Below are 12,747 nucleotides of genomic sequence, written 5' to 3'. Positions count from 1 at the left end.
AGGAGAAATACTTCCATGAAACGAAGATAGTATTTTGTTATCTCCGACCAATAACATTATGACACATGTGATAACATTTTCACTTGACATAGCATTATTGGTCGGAGATAGAAAAATAGTGTTATCCTCGTTGCAACTAAGTTTTTCTCCTAATCTAGCCTACATGCATACCTGGGCACCAACACACATACTAGCATCACAAAAAAAAATATATATTAAATTTGGTCGGCAAATAATGGAACATTTGACATGACAATATCATACTTATTATAAACAAATGGAACGTGTAATGAGTTCATATATAATAAACGAAATAGTGCCACATTGATCTCAAATTTGTGAACTTATTATGGTGGTGTGCTAGGATTATTACTTTTCTTAAGGAAAGTAATATGAATAAAATAAAACTAAAGTATCTTGTTTGGTTAAACATATATAGCATCTTCCTCTTGAGAAATTATTGTGAGTTTATATTCTTTTTGCCTTCTTAGACAGAATTATAAGATCGAAATATATAGCTAGCTAGCAAAATTCCATTTCATTAAATGTTTCATATACTTTTAACTGGCAGGCACTATTCTAAATTTGTTCACAACATTGTTGAAGAAATTTCAGCCCAAGTATTAAACCGCACCTATTTCAATGTGGCAAAGTATCCAGTTGGAATAGAGTCTCGAGTACAAGATATAAGTGAGCGTTTAGGAATTGGGGTAAATGATGATGTTCGCATGGTAGGAATATGGGGGCCAAATGGAATAGGTAAGACAACAATTGCTAAAGCTGTTTATAATTCGATTGCCCATGATTTCGAAGGTAGCTGTTTTTTGGCAAGTGTAGGAGAAAATTCAGTGGCACCTGGAGGCCTAGTCGAACTACAAAAGATTGCTCTTTCTGAGATTCTAGGAGAGAAACAATTGGACTTTACCCATGTTGATAAAGGAATCAATGTGATAAAGAAAAGATTAAGCCACAAGAAAGTCCTCTTAATTCTTGATAACGTGAATCAATTGGACCAATTGAACAAATTGGTTGGAGGGTCTGATTGGTTTGGTTTGGGCAGTAGAATCATCATAACAACAAGAGACGAACATTTGTTAACCGCTCATCAAGTTGACCTAATATACAAGGTGAAGGAATTATATTTTGATGAAGCTTTTGAGCTCTTCAGTTGGAATGCCTTCCGAAGAAATAAACTTCCTGATGATTATGCGAAAGTCGCTACTGCAATAGTGCACTATGCTAAAGGGCTTCCATTAGCTCTCACAATTATAGGTTCACTCCTATGGGGAAGAAGCATAGATCAATGGAAAGCTGCATTGGATGATTACAAAAGAGTTCTTGACTTAGATATTCAAGACATTGTCCAAATAAGTTACGATGCACTAGAAGATCCGGTTAAAGAAGTTTTCCTTGACATTGCATGTTTCTTAAACAGTAAAAATAAGAACTATGTGATAAAAATGCTAGAAAGTTGTCACCAGAACCCTGAGTACGGTATTCAAGTACTCATAGAAAAGGCCTTGGTAATTATTAGAGAAGATCATATTTGGATGAATGACTTGATACAACAAAAGGGTAGAGAAATATTTCCCCGCCAAAATTCTTTAACTGGGCTCAGAAGTCGGCGTAATAGGTCATGGTTTTACGAGAATGTTAACCATGTTCTATCGGAAAATACAGTAAGTAAATATATGTATACCATATGTAGAATAAATTTTCTTTTTGAAATTTTAAAGGAAAATAGTTCTAGAATTATTTGAAACACTTTCACTATTATTTGACAAATAACTTGCTCTGTTAATGCAATTTTTTTTTTTCATACTAGGGAATAAATAGAACTGAAGACATTATGGTAAATTTGCGTGTACCGAATGAGACATTGGGCACTAAGGTAAAATGTCTTCAACTTTTTATAAACTATACGACACAGTTTTTTTTTCTTTTATTTTATGTCATCGAATTTCAAAGTATTTGAAAGAACATTCACAAGTGGTTATTTTCAAGTGTTTATATTTTTGGAATTATGTTGTAAATTTTTTAAAATCTTATCATTTGGTCATTCCTTAGCTTTTGGAGCCTATGTGTTTTCAAACATGGTATTAATATTAAAGCTCTAGTTCGAAGGGGCTGCACGTGAGGGAGGTGTCAGCTTGATATACATAGTTAACCGTGACAGCTTAAGTTTTTCAAGCCTAATGGTTGTCGAATAGTCATAACTCATAATCATAGTTAACCTACATTTCCTTTTGCATTGTTCTTGCTTGATATCTTTAAGTTTTAGTTCATTGTATTACTGATTTATTTGTAGGCTACTTCAGCAAAGTGGATCTTTTTACTCATTGCCCTGTGCCTAGAGATTTTGTCACTTGCTTTTGATCAGGCTTCCTCCCCAAGGAATCCCCAGTATGCACTATTTGGTGTGATGTTGGCTATTGCTGCTGTACTGACTTCCATCTGGGAGCTCATTTACAAGGGTAAAAAGGAAAGAGTTGAATTGAGGAGGTGGAGGACGTTGTGGTGGTTTTATTATCCAAGACCCCAGCGAAGGCTATTTGGTGATGTTCTTGACATTTTTGGATTACTTGGTGCCATCTCTCAGTGTATTTGCTCGACAGTTCAGTACGTTCACTTCATTCGGCATCATCAAAATCCTCTCAAAGCCTCCCTTTTGCCTGCCATATTCCTTATATGTTTGGGTGCTTCAAGATTGAGTTGTGTTCAAATGGACAAGACCGATGAACAAAATGCATGAACATGGGGATTTAGCTAGGTCATGTCTCAACTTCTTGTTGTAGTTTCATTGGTTAGGTTTTAGTAATTGTAATTATTTGAGCATAATCTGAATCTTTTATTGGATGAGAGAGCTATTTCCCCAAGCAACTCATGCTGAGTTTGCTGAGAAAATTCTAAAATGTGCCTCTTATTAATATCAGTGTTCTGAAAGGAATTGCAATAACATTTGCTTTGAGAACTACAGATGATAATATGCACAAGCGACTCCACCATGATAATTAATGAACCAGGAAGGGTAACTTTTGATCATTGTTAACGTTACCATCTATTTATTTTGAGAATTAAAATACGGCCATTACGATACCATCTTTGAATGGAGACTTTGAAGAGGTGGAAAATCATTGTTAACGTTATTGCTGTTTGGGAGACAAAGACAGAGAGAAGAAATGTAATTTTGAGAAGGGGGGTTTGGATTTGGACTTACGAAACAAAGTTTTGAACATAGAAATATCCTAAAGCCTCAAGAAACTATCATATACTAGCGTCAAACGCTATTTTTTTTCTTCGTGCAACAACTCGTTTATGTCTTTTTGTTCATTAGATCTTATTTTTTCAACTAGTTTAAGTTTGAAACCCCAATAAAATTTCGAAATTTGAAATTTTCAGAATATTATGAAATAGAAATACCACTTATTGGTTTTAATTTACTACAATCTTAAACATTGTCGTTATTGGGTGTGAACAAATTTTCAGAATATAAGAATGTTTGGGTCCCAAGCCTGCGAGAACATGGTTATGGAGCTTGTACCTACCTATGCTGCCATCCTTGTAAACTTGGCAAGATTGTTCTTGAGAATTCTATCTGTTCGGATGAGGGAAAATAACTCGGAATTTAATAGGAGAAATTGGCAATTCCATTGTTTGGCAACTTAAGCGCGGAATTTATTAAAGGCAAAATGTCATTTTTAGTCCCTGTAGTTTGTCACTTTTACCATTTTGGTCCCTATCATTTCAATTTTGTCAATTTTGTCCCTGTAGTTTTAATTTGAAGCAATTTAAGGACAATTCTCAATTTCTGTCTTTTTTTTTTTTAACTTCTGTTAATTGTGAAGGGGCAATTTGGTCAATAAATTATTAAAACTTAATTCATTTTAAAAATAAATATTAAAGACAAATAAAAAAAGCAAAATCTTAAAATTGATTCATGGGCACGGAGACTTCTCTCTCTCCTCTCTCTCATAGACCTGGGGATGGATCTGTGGGTTGCAGCGCGCGAAGAACTTGGCGTCGAAGACGAAGATGATGAATCTAGTGTGGGGCTCATCGGATCTGGAGAAATGGAGGTTGGCTGGTGTCGGGTTTGGAAGGTGGGCGCGTTGCGCGGGTTGGGGACGAGTTATATATTTTCCGGACGAAGAGATGGGGCTAGATCTATTGTTGGGGTGGGAATGGGTGTCGGGTTTGGAGGGAGATGGGGGCTGGGCGAGGGCTGAAGGTAGAGGTCTTTCTCTATCTCTCTGTGAATCCCCCTCTCTCCTCTCTCTTTCTCTGTCTATTAGAAAATAGGAGAAGTGTGGAATAATTTTCTGTATATTGTTGTGTTTGTTCATTGAAAGGATACAGGAGGTTTTAAACAAAAGGAAAATGCAATATTGCCTTCATTGATGATGGCTGACTTCATTTCATTCTTGGCTTATTATCACAAAACATCCCTGACGTTTGCGAAATTATCACATTGCATCCCTAATGTTTTTTTGTATCATTAATGGTCCCTAACGTTAATACAGGTACTCTTAAATAGTCCCTCTGTCAAAAAAACCGTTAAATTCAAGGGTATAATCGTCAAATCAATCCAAAACTATAATATTTTTTTTCCTTCCCTTCTCTCTTTTTTTCTTTCTTCTTTCTTCTTTCTCTCCGCCTGGCCCCGCTCACTCTTCTTCTTTCTTTCTTTTTTCCTTCCCTTCTCTCTCTCTCTCTCTCTCTCTCTTTGTCTCCTCTAGCCACCCAAACCACCAAAGCCACCACCGTGGGATCTTATATCCCTGCCCCTCTCTCTGTCTGCAACTCTCTCCCTGCCCCCTCCCACAGCCCACCAACCCATCCATTCTAGCCACCCAAACCACCACCTCGACCTCCATAACCACCACCGTGGGATCTTATACCCCTGCCCCTCTATGTACTTTCTCTGCAACTCTCTCCCTGCCCCATTCCACAGCCCACCAACCCAGCACTCTAGCCACCCAAATCACCACCCCGAGAGAAGGAAAGAGGAAGAAAAAAGAGAAAAAAGAAAAAAGAAAAAAAGAGAAAGAAGGAAAGAAGAAAAATGAGGAACAAAGAAGGAAAGAAGAAAAAAAAAAAAAGGGAGAGAAAGAAGAAACAGCGAAGGAAAAGAAGAAGAAAAGAGGAGGAAAGAGAGGAGAAAAAAAAAAAAAAAAAAAGAAACACAGAGAGAGAGAGAGAAGGGAAGAAAAAAAAATTATAATTTTGGATTGATTTGACGATTATACCCCTAGATTTAACGGTTTTTTTGACAGAAGGATTATTTAAGAGTACATGTATTAACGTTAGGGACCATTAATGATACAAAAAAACGTTAGGGATGCAATGTGATAATTTCACAAACGTCAGGGATGTTTTGTGATAATAAGCCTTTCATTCTTTAAAACTGTCTTTGTCTGTCTCTGTCACTCAGTCTCAGTCTCTCTCTCTGTTTAATTTGTGGACCGAATTACCCCTCCACAACTAACAGAAGTTAAAAAAAAAGGTCATGCTAGGGAGACCAATTTGGGATACCAATTTGTGTACCAACTCTCTAATAGAGGTGGAGCCCACCAATACAATGGGTCTCACGCTCTATTAGAGAGTTGGTACACAAGTTGGTATCCCAAGTTGGTCTCCCTAGCATTTTCCTAAAAAATATTGACAAAAATTGAGGATTGTCCTTGAATTGCTTCAAATTGAAACCACAGGGACAAAATTGACCAAATTGAAACGACAGGGACCAAAGTGGTAAAAGTGGCAAACTACAGGGATCAAAAGTGACATTTTGCCTTTATTAAATGACTTGTGGAAAAAAGCGTGGAAATTGGGGCATCAAATTCCTGAGTTTAATTTCTACTAAAATATACATCATTTCACAATTTCCATAGTGTCATGTACAAAATTCTGTCATTTACAAAATTTGACATACATAAATCCAAACACTGAAATCTTCAATTGCTAGAAATTAAAATGATGGAAATCTTGTGGAAAGCTGTTATGGGTGACAGGTGTGAATATTTCTATAATTTAGAGAGAATGTGAGATCACAATTGTTATCCTTCTTCAGTCTTAATGTCAGCCTCTTGTGGAAAGCTGTTATGGGTGTGTTGAGTAATCCTTGGGTGCTTGGGTGTGCTGGAGCTTCTAGAAGTATGCATAAAATTATCCTGCATGCAGGAGATGTGGTTTTGCTAAGGAGGGTTTGGAAAGTGCAGGTGAGAAGTGACAATTGGTGGTAGTTTGGATTACATATCTTCTTCTGGCTCATATTTTAAACATTTTAATAGCCAAAGAATTATTTTTAAACAGTTTTAGAAATTTATCCGAAACTAGAATGGTGGTGACTAACCAAAAGTCTTTTAGAATCATTATTCTTGCTTGGTGAGTACTAGCTTCAGCAAAGAGAATTAGGTCATCAGCAAAAAATAAGTGGGATACAGCAGGCCCAGCTTGGGAGGCTTTCACCGGTTTCCATATATTCTTTCCCACAGCCTCCACAATGAGGTGTGAGAGCTTTTCAATGCAAAGAACAAAAAGATAAGGTGAGAGTGGGTCGCCCTGTCTAATACCATTGCTTGGACCTCTTCTGTAAAGCTTCTGGTCAGATTGTCAACTTTGAAAAGTCTGCAATATACTGCTCCCCTAATATTAGCAAAGAAATGGCTGCTAATATTAGTAGTATCTGTGGTTCTCCTCTCACTTCGAACCTAGGCAATTACTTGGGGATGCCTCTGTTACACTCTAGGGTAACTAAGGCTACTTATAGCAATCTTGTGGACAAAATGCATGCCAGACTGGCTTCTTGGAAAAGTAAGGTTCTCTCTACAGCTGGAAGGGCTACTCTAATTCAAGCTGTCACCTCAGCTATACCAATTTATGCAATGCAAACCTCTAAACTCCCTATGAGCACTTGTGAGGATTTAGATAAAGTGAATCGCAATTTTTTTTGGGGAGGCAGTGCGAAGAAGCATAAGATCCACTTGTGCCAGTGGGACCTTGTTTGTAAACCCAAAAGTAAGGGAGGGTTGGGTTTGAAGAAAACTCATGATATGAATCAAGCTCTACTAGCTAAAGTTGGCTGGAGGTTATTGAGGAAGGATGAGGGGTTATGGGCCCAAATTTTTGAAAAGAAGTATTTTAAGAGCCATTCCTTTTGTGAGCCTAATTTGGCCCCAAAACAAAATTGTTCTCCTACTTGGAAGGGGATTATGTTTGGTGCCCAACTGCTTGACAAAGGTTTATCTTGGAGACTCGGGAAAGGCGACAAGGTTAAGTTTTGGAGAGATAAATGGATCAGTGATATACCTTTGATGCAGACAGTGGACCTTGCTCCTGATCTCAATTTGAATTCCCTTGTTTCTGATTTTTTTGTGAATGGTTGGTGGGATGTGGAGAAGTTGAGGAGTGTTCTCCCTGAGGAATGGGTAGAAAAAGTTACGGGTTGTTCAGCTGATTTTCAGGGATTATTGGAGGATTGCCGGATCTGGAAACCTACTTCTAATGGGTTATTCTCTGTCAAGTCTGCTTACAGCTTGCTTTTTCAGGAGGCAGATTGGCTAAACCCTTGGTGGAGAGTTCTATGGAAGCTTCGAATCCCTCCCAAACTCCAAGTTTTCTTGTGGCTGGTTTTTCAGGGGAAAATTCTCTCCAATGAGCAGCGAGTTCGAAGGCATCTCACTGGAAACGGTGCCTGCGATTACTGTAAGTGGCCTATTGAATCTACCTTGCACATCTTAAGAGATTGTTCTAGAGCAAGAAAGGTATGGGATCTATTTATGAACTCTACGCATGCTAGACCTTTTTTCCAAACTGATTTTCATCCTTGGCTATTAAGCAATTTGTGTTCCAAGGCTCACTTTGCTCAGATTCCATGGAGAATTATGTTTATTTTCATTTGCTGGTATATTTGGAAATGGAGAAATGACTTTATTTTTAAAGATGATACTGACTTGCCTTTCAATCCCAAAGATTTGATCCTTACTGCTGCAAAGGATTGGTTTCAAGCCATTGCTGGTAATAATAGTGGAGCTAATAAGGTGCAAGTGTTGTTGGCTTGGGTTCCTCCTGAAATTGGTGTGATCAAGTTAAATGTCGATGGATCTCGCATGAACAGTACTGGTGCCATTGGTGCTGGAGGAGTCTTGAGGGATCATTTGGGTCAGTGGATTGGTGGATTTGCTGTCAACTCAGGCCAGGGAGAAGTTCTTGAAGCTGAGTTGTGGGGGCTATTTTTTGGGATGAACTTGGCTGTTGAGAAAAAAGTAGAGGATATTGCTATTGAGATGGATTCTGAGACTGCGGTGCTTCTTGTTCAGAGTAAGATTTTGAATGCTTGTCATCCTAATGCAGGGCTGATTAGTAGCTGTAAAAGACTTATGAACTTGTTTCGAAGGATCAAGCTTCAACATATCTATAGAGAGATGAATGATGTAGCTGACAGGTTGGCTACTTGGAGTCACAATTTGGATCTAGGCTGTTACTATCTTGAGGAGAGCCCTGCTTGGCTTGATTCTTTATTGCTTAATGATTCTTTGGGAACTGTTAAGTCCCGCCTGATTAGTTCTAGTTAGTTGCTGTGTTGGTTCTTGGGACATGGCAAAATCCCACACGACACGATAACACGACACGAATTCGCACGAAAAATTCAGTATTCGGGTTTGAGTTATCGTGTCGTGTTGTTATCGTGTTGACCCGTTAGCCACCCGTTAAGCTAACGGGTCGTTTCGGTGTCCATTCGCGAATACACGAACCAACCCGTTAAGCGGGGGTAATTTTGTAATTTTCTATTCTAAAAAAACATACCTTAACTTAACCCTAGCATAGCATCTCTTCATTCTGCCGCTTTCTTTTCTTTCTCTTCAGTTTTCTTTCTCTCTCAAGTCCTCATCTTCTCCTTCTTCTTGCGATCTCTCCTCTCTTTGTCTTTGAAGATCTTCTATGCTGTCAAATCTTCTCTGAAGGTATGAATGTTTTTCTTAATTTATTCAGTAAATTTATTTGATTTTCAGTTTGGAAATTATATATTTATGTGGACTTTGGAAATTATATATTGATGTACTGGGAGTCTGGAACTTGGGATTTGCTTGAGACACACAGTACGCGGGAGAAGAAAGAGGAAATTAGGGGAGAGAGAGAGAAAGAAAGACAAAGAAAACATTAACAATTTAACAAATGTTCAGCTTTTCCATTCAACGTTGGAAACTTGGAATGGCCCAACTTCAATTTTTTTTTAATTTTTTTAATTTATAAATATTATATATGTGTTTTATGACTACGACTTTCCACCTATATCCAACCTTGTATTTTAATTTAGTGTACAGTTTCAAACAATTTGATCTTTGTATGGTTTTGGGTTGTATTAATATTATTTATTTTTATGTATAGAATTGATATTAAGAGAAATATTAGAGAAGAATTTTTATGTACATTTCACAACAATTTCTGTGAGTTTAGAATTTTCATACTAACTGCTGTCTAACAATATCTATATCTCTTTGTTTTTATTTTTGAAGGAGATGAATGTTACAGAAAATAGCCCTACCAATGCTATTGATATTAATGATGAGGAGTCAGTTGACATTTCAATGGGTATTGATGCAGCAAATACTGAAAATACAGAAGAGAAAGAGTTAAGCCCTACAAAGAAAAAAGTTAGAGCCAATGTGGGTAAGCGTAGACTAAGATCTCCTGCTTGGGAATCATTTGATTTACTGCCCGTTGATGAAGATAACAAAAAACGTGCTAAATGTAAACATTGTGGGGTTGTATATGTGTGTGATAGTAGGTATGGGACAGGAAATTTGTTGAATCATGCTAAAAATTGTGTTAAGAAGCCTTATGGTGATGTGAAGCAATTACTTATGTCATCTTCAGGATTGCGTTCCCCGCAATTTGATTATGTGAAATTTCGTGACTTGTTAATAGAGGCGATCATCAAGCATAATTTGCCTTTTAGTTTTGTTGAATATGAGGGAATTAAGGCTTTGTTTGCATATGTCTCTCCTGATATTAAGCTGCCATGTAGAAATACTGTTAAGGCATGTGTGTTGAGGATGTTTAAAAGTGAAAGACAAAAGCTTCATACTTTGTTAAGCTCAATTCAGGGAAGAATTTGTTTAACTTCAGATTTGTGGACCTCTGTATGTACTGATGGGTATCTTGCTCTTACTGCTCACTTTGTTGACCAAGATTGGAGATTGCACAAAAGAATTATAAATTTTTGTCATATGCCTCCTCCACATTCTGGTGTTGCATTATCTGAAAAAATCAATACATTAATAACTGAGTGGGGGATTGAGAAGAAGTTGTTTTCTATTACTTTAGATAATGCTTCTGCAAATACTTCTTTTGTTGAGATTTTGGCGAATCAATTAAACTTTAGAGGTCTTTTGTTGATGAGTGGCAAGTTTTTTCATGTGCGTTGTTGTGCTCACATTTTAAACTTGATAGTCCAAGATGGACTTAAGGAAATTGATTCATCAGTGACAAAGATTCGTGAGTGCATCAAATATATAAAGGGTTCTGAGGGGAGGAAACAAAAGTTCTATGAATGTGTTGCACAAGTAGGGATAATGGGTAGTAAGAGAGGATTGAGACAAGATGTCCCTACTAGATGGAACTCAACTTATACCATGCTTGAGAGTGCACTTTTCTATCGTCGTGCTTTTATTAATTTAGGATTGATTGATTCCAATTTTAGTAGTTGTCCTTCTCCTCAAGAGTGGATTAAAGTAGAGAAGATTTCCAAGTTTTTGGGGTACTTTTATGATGTTACATGCTTATTTTCTGGTACAAAGTACCCCACATCAAATTTATTCTTCCCTAAGGTGTTCATAATACAACACCAAATCAAGGCAGCCATGGAAGATAATGATGGTTTCATGAACAAGATGGGAACTAATATGAACATGAAGTTTGAGAAGTATTGGTCAGAGTACAGTTTAATTCTTGCAATTGCAATTATTTTGGATCCTCGTTATAAGTTGCATTTTGTAGAGTGGGCTTATACCAAGCTTCATGGTAAGTATTCTGAAGAGTTCAAGTACGTTAGAGACACATTGACATCCCTTTTTGATGTGTACTCAGAAAATTTATCTCATCTTGTTACTTCGAATTATGGAATGAATGAGATGACTAGTCACACGGAAGATGGAGACACCATTTTTGAGGTAACCTAAACTTATTTTCTTTTTTATATTTATTGTTGCATATTATATATTACAATGATGCATAATTCTAATATTTGCATGTTTCATTTTGTATGATGTAGGATTTTGATAATAGTTACAAAAATGGTCCAAGTACAAGTAGGAAAAATGAATTGCATAAGTATTTGGATGAGGAAAGACTAGATAGAAAGCAAGACATAGATGTTCTTTCTTGGTGGCAAATGGAGCATTTTCATTATCCGATACTTTCAAATCTAGCTCGTGATGTGTTAACAATTCCTATTTCTACGGTTGCATCGGAATCCGCTTTTAGTATTGGTGGTAAAGTACTAGATCAATACCGTACTTTATTATTGCCAGAAATTGTTCAAGCTTTGTTGTGTACTCGAGATTGGCTTTTTGGCAAAGGAGGTAAATTTTATATAACTTAAAACTAGTGTTTTATTTTCTGTTTTTTTTCATTATGTGAATGTTTTGTAACTTTCGGATTTTCAATGCTTAGCTATGGAGGAAGAGAGTGCTAGTGTGGAAAACCTTACTGAAGATATCTTCAAACTTACTTGTCAAGATACTAGATCAGGACAAAGCTCCAATACTATCTCTCTTCAAGATTGATGCGAGGTATTGATGAGTAATTGATATTTTATCAATATAATATTTATCAATAATTGTTTTCTCATAGTTACTTTTTTTTTTCTTTCAGGAAAATTGCAATGGTGAAATGTTGAAGTTTGGATCATCTTAATGGATTTTTTTTTGTGCGGATCTTCATGGATTACTTCATATTTGTTTTGCCTTTTCCTTTTGTTATGATGGATCATGTTCATGGATGTATTATTTTGGATTAAATTCAAGAATATTAGCTTTTGTTGGAATGATTTTGATTTTTTGGGCATGTAAAAATATAGGTTTTTTAAATTTTTATTACAAAAGTTCATTTTCTTAACGGGTGAAACGGGTCGTGTCGTGTGATTCGCGAATTAGAGCGGGTCGTGTTCGTGTTTGATATTTCCCACCCGTTTTCTTATCGTGTCGTGTCGTGTCAACCCGTTAAAAAAAACGGGTTGACACGAACACGACACGAATACTGATAACACGACACGAATGCCATGTCTAGTTTCCCCCCATTTTCTTCATAAAAAAAAAAAAAAGTCTTTTAGAATCGTAAGATTTATATATATTGTTAATTCATTTTCTAATAGTTAATTTTATTAAATTTAATATAACATTGTTGGTCGGTTTTTTATTATTATTAACAGCTTAAACTTCTAGAAATTTTGGTTGTTTTATAAACCACACAGCTCCACACGCACAGTACACGGACAAACTACGAATAGAGTATAACTCAGAGTCAACTAAGAATAGGAGAGACCTTTTTCCATTTCAATTTTAAAACACATCTTGACAAAGTCACATATGTCTCAAAACCCTAACCTGCAGTTTCTTGTTATTTTCTGTTTTATATATTTTTTACTATAAGAAGCTTCAAATATTCGATTGAGTCAGTCGGGACCCAACCCACACACCATTTGGTTACCCAAGTCGTGTGGCAGTTTTCCCATTTGTTCAAATACACACC

At 36.6% G+C, this 12,747-nt stretch overlaps 1 protein-coding gene across 1 annotated transcript; it reads left to right on the top strand.

The window, feature by feature from the left end:
• The first annotated feature begins 707 nt into the window (after positions 1-707).
• On the top strand, positions 708-2,766 carry LOC110767893 (TMV resistance protein N-like). The gene is made up of 3 exons (XM_021971560.2): positions 708-1,679; positions 1,826-1,891; positions 2,309-2,766. The coding sequence occupies exons 1-3, from the start codon at positions 729-731 to the stop codon at positions 2,750-2,752; spliced, it is 1,461 nt and encodes a 486-aa protein (XP_021827252.2). The 5' UTR covers positions 708-728; the 3' UTR covers positions 2,753-2,766.
• The last annotated feature ends 9,981 nt before the right edge of the window (positions 2,767-12,747 follow it).

Source organism: Prunus avium, chromosome 8 (genome assembly GCF_965620075.1).
Source record: "Prunus avium chromosome 8, drPruAviu1.hap1.1, whole genome shotgun sequence".
In the NCBI taxonomy this organism is placed as follows: domain Eukaryota; kingdom Viridiplantae; phylum Streptophyta; class Magnoliopsida; order Rosales; family Rosaceae; genus Prunus; species Prunus avium.
Note: the sequence above shows the minus strand (reverse complement) of the source record. Positions and strands in the feature narration are given on the sequence as shown.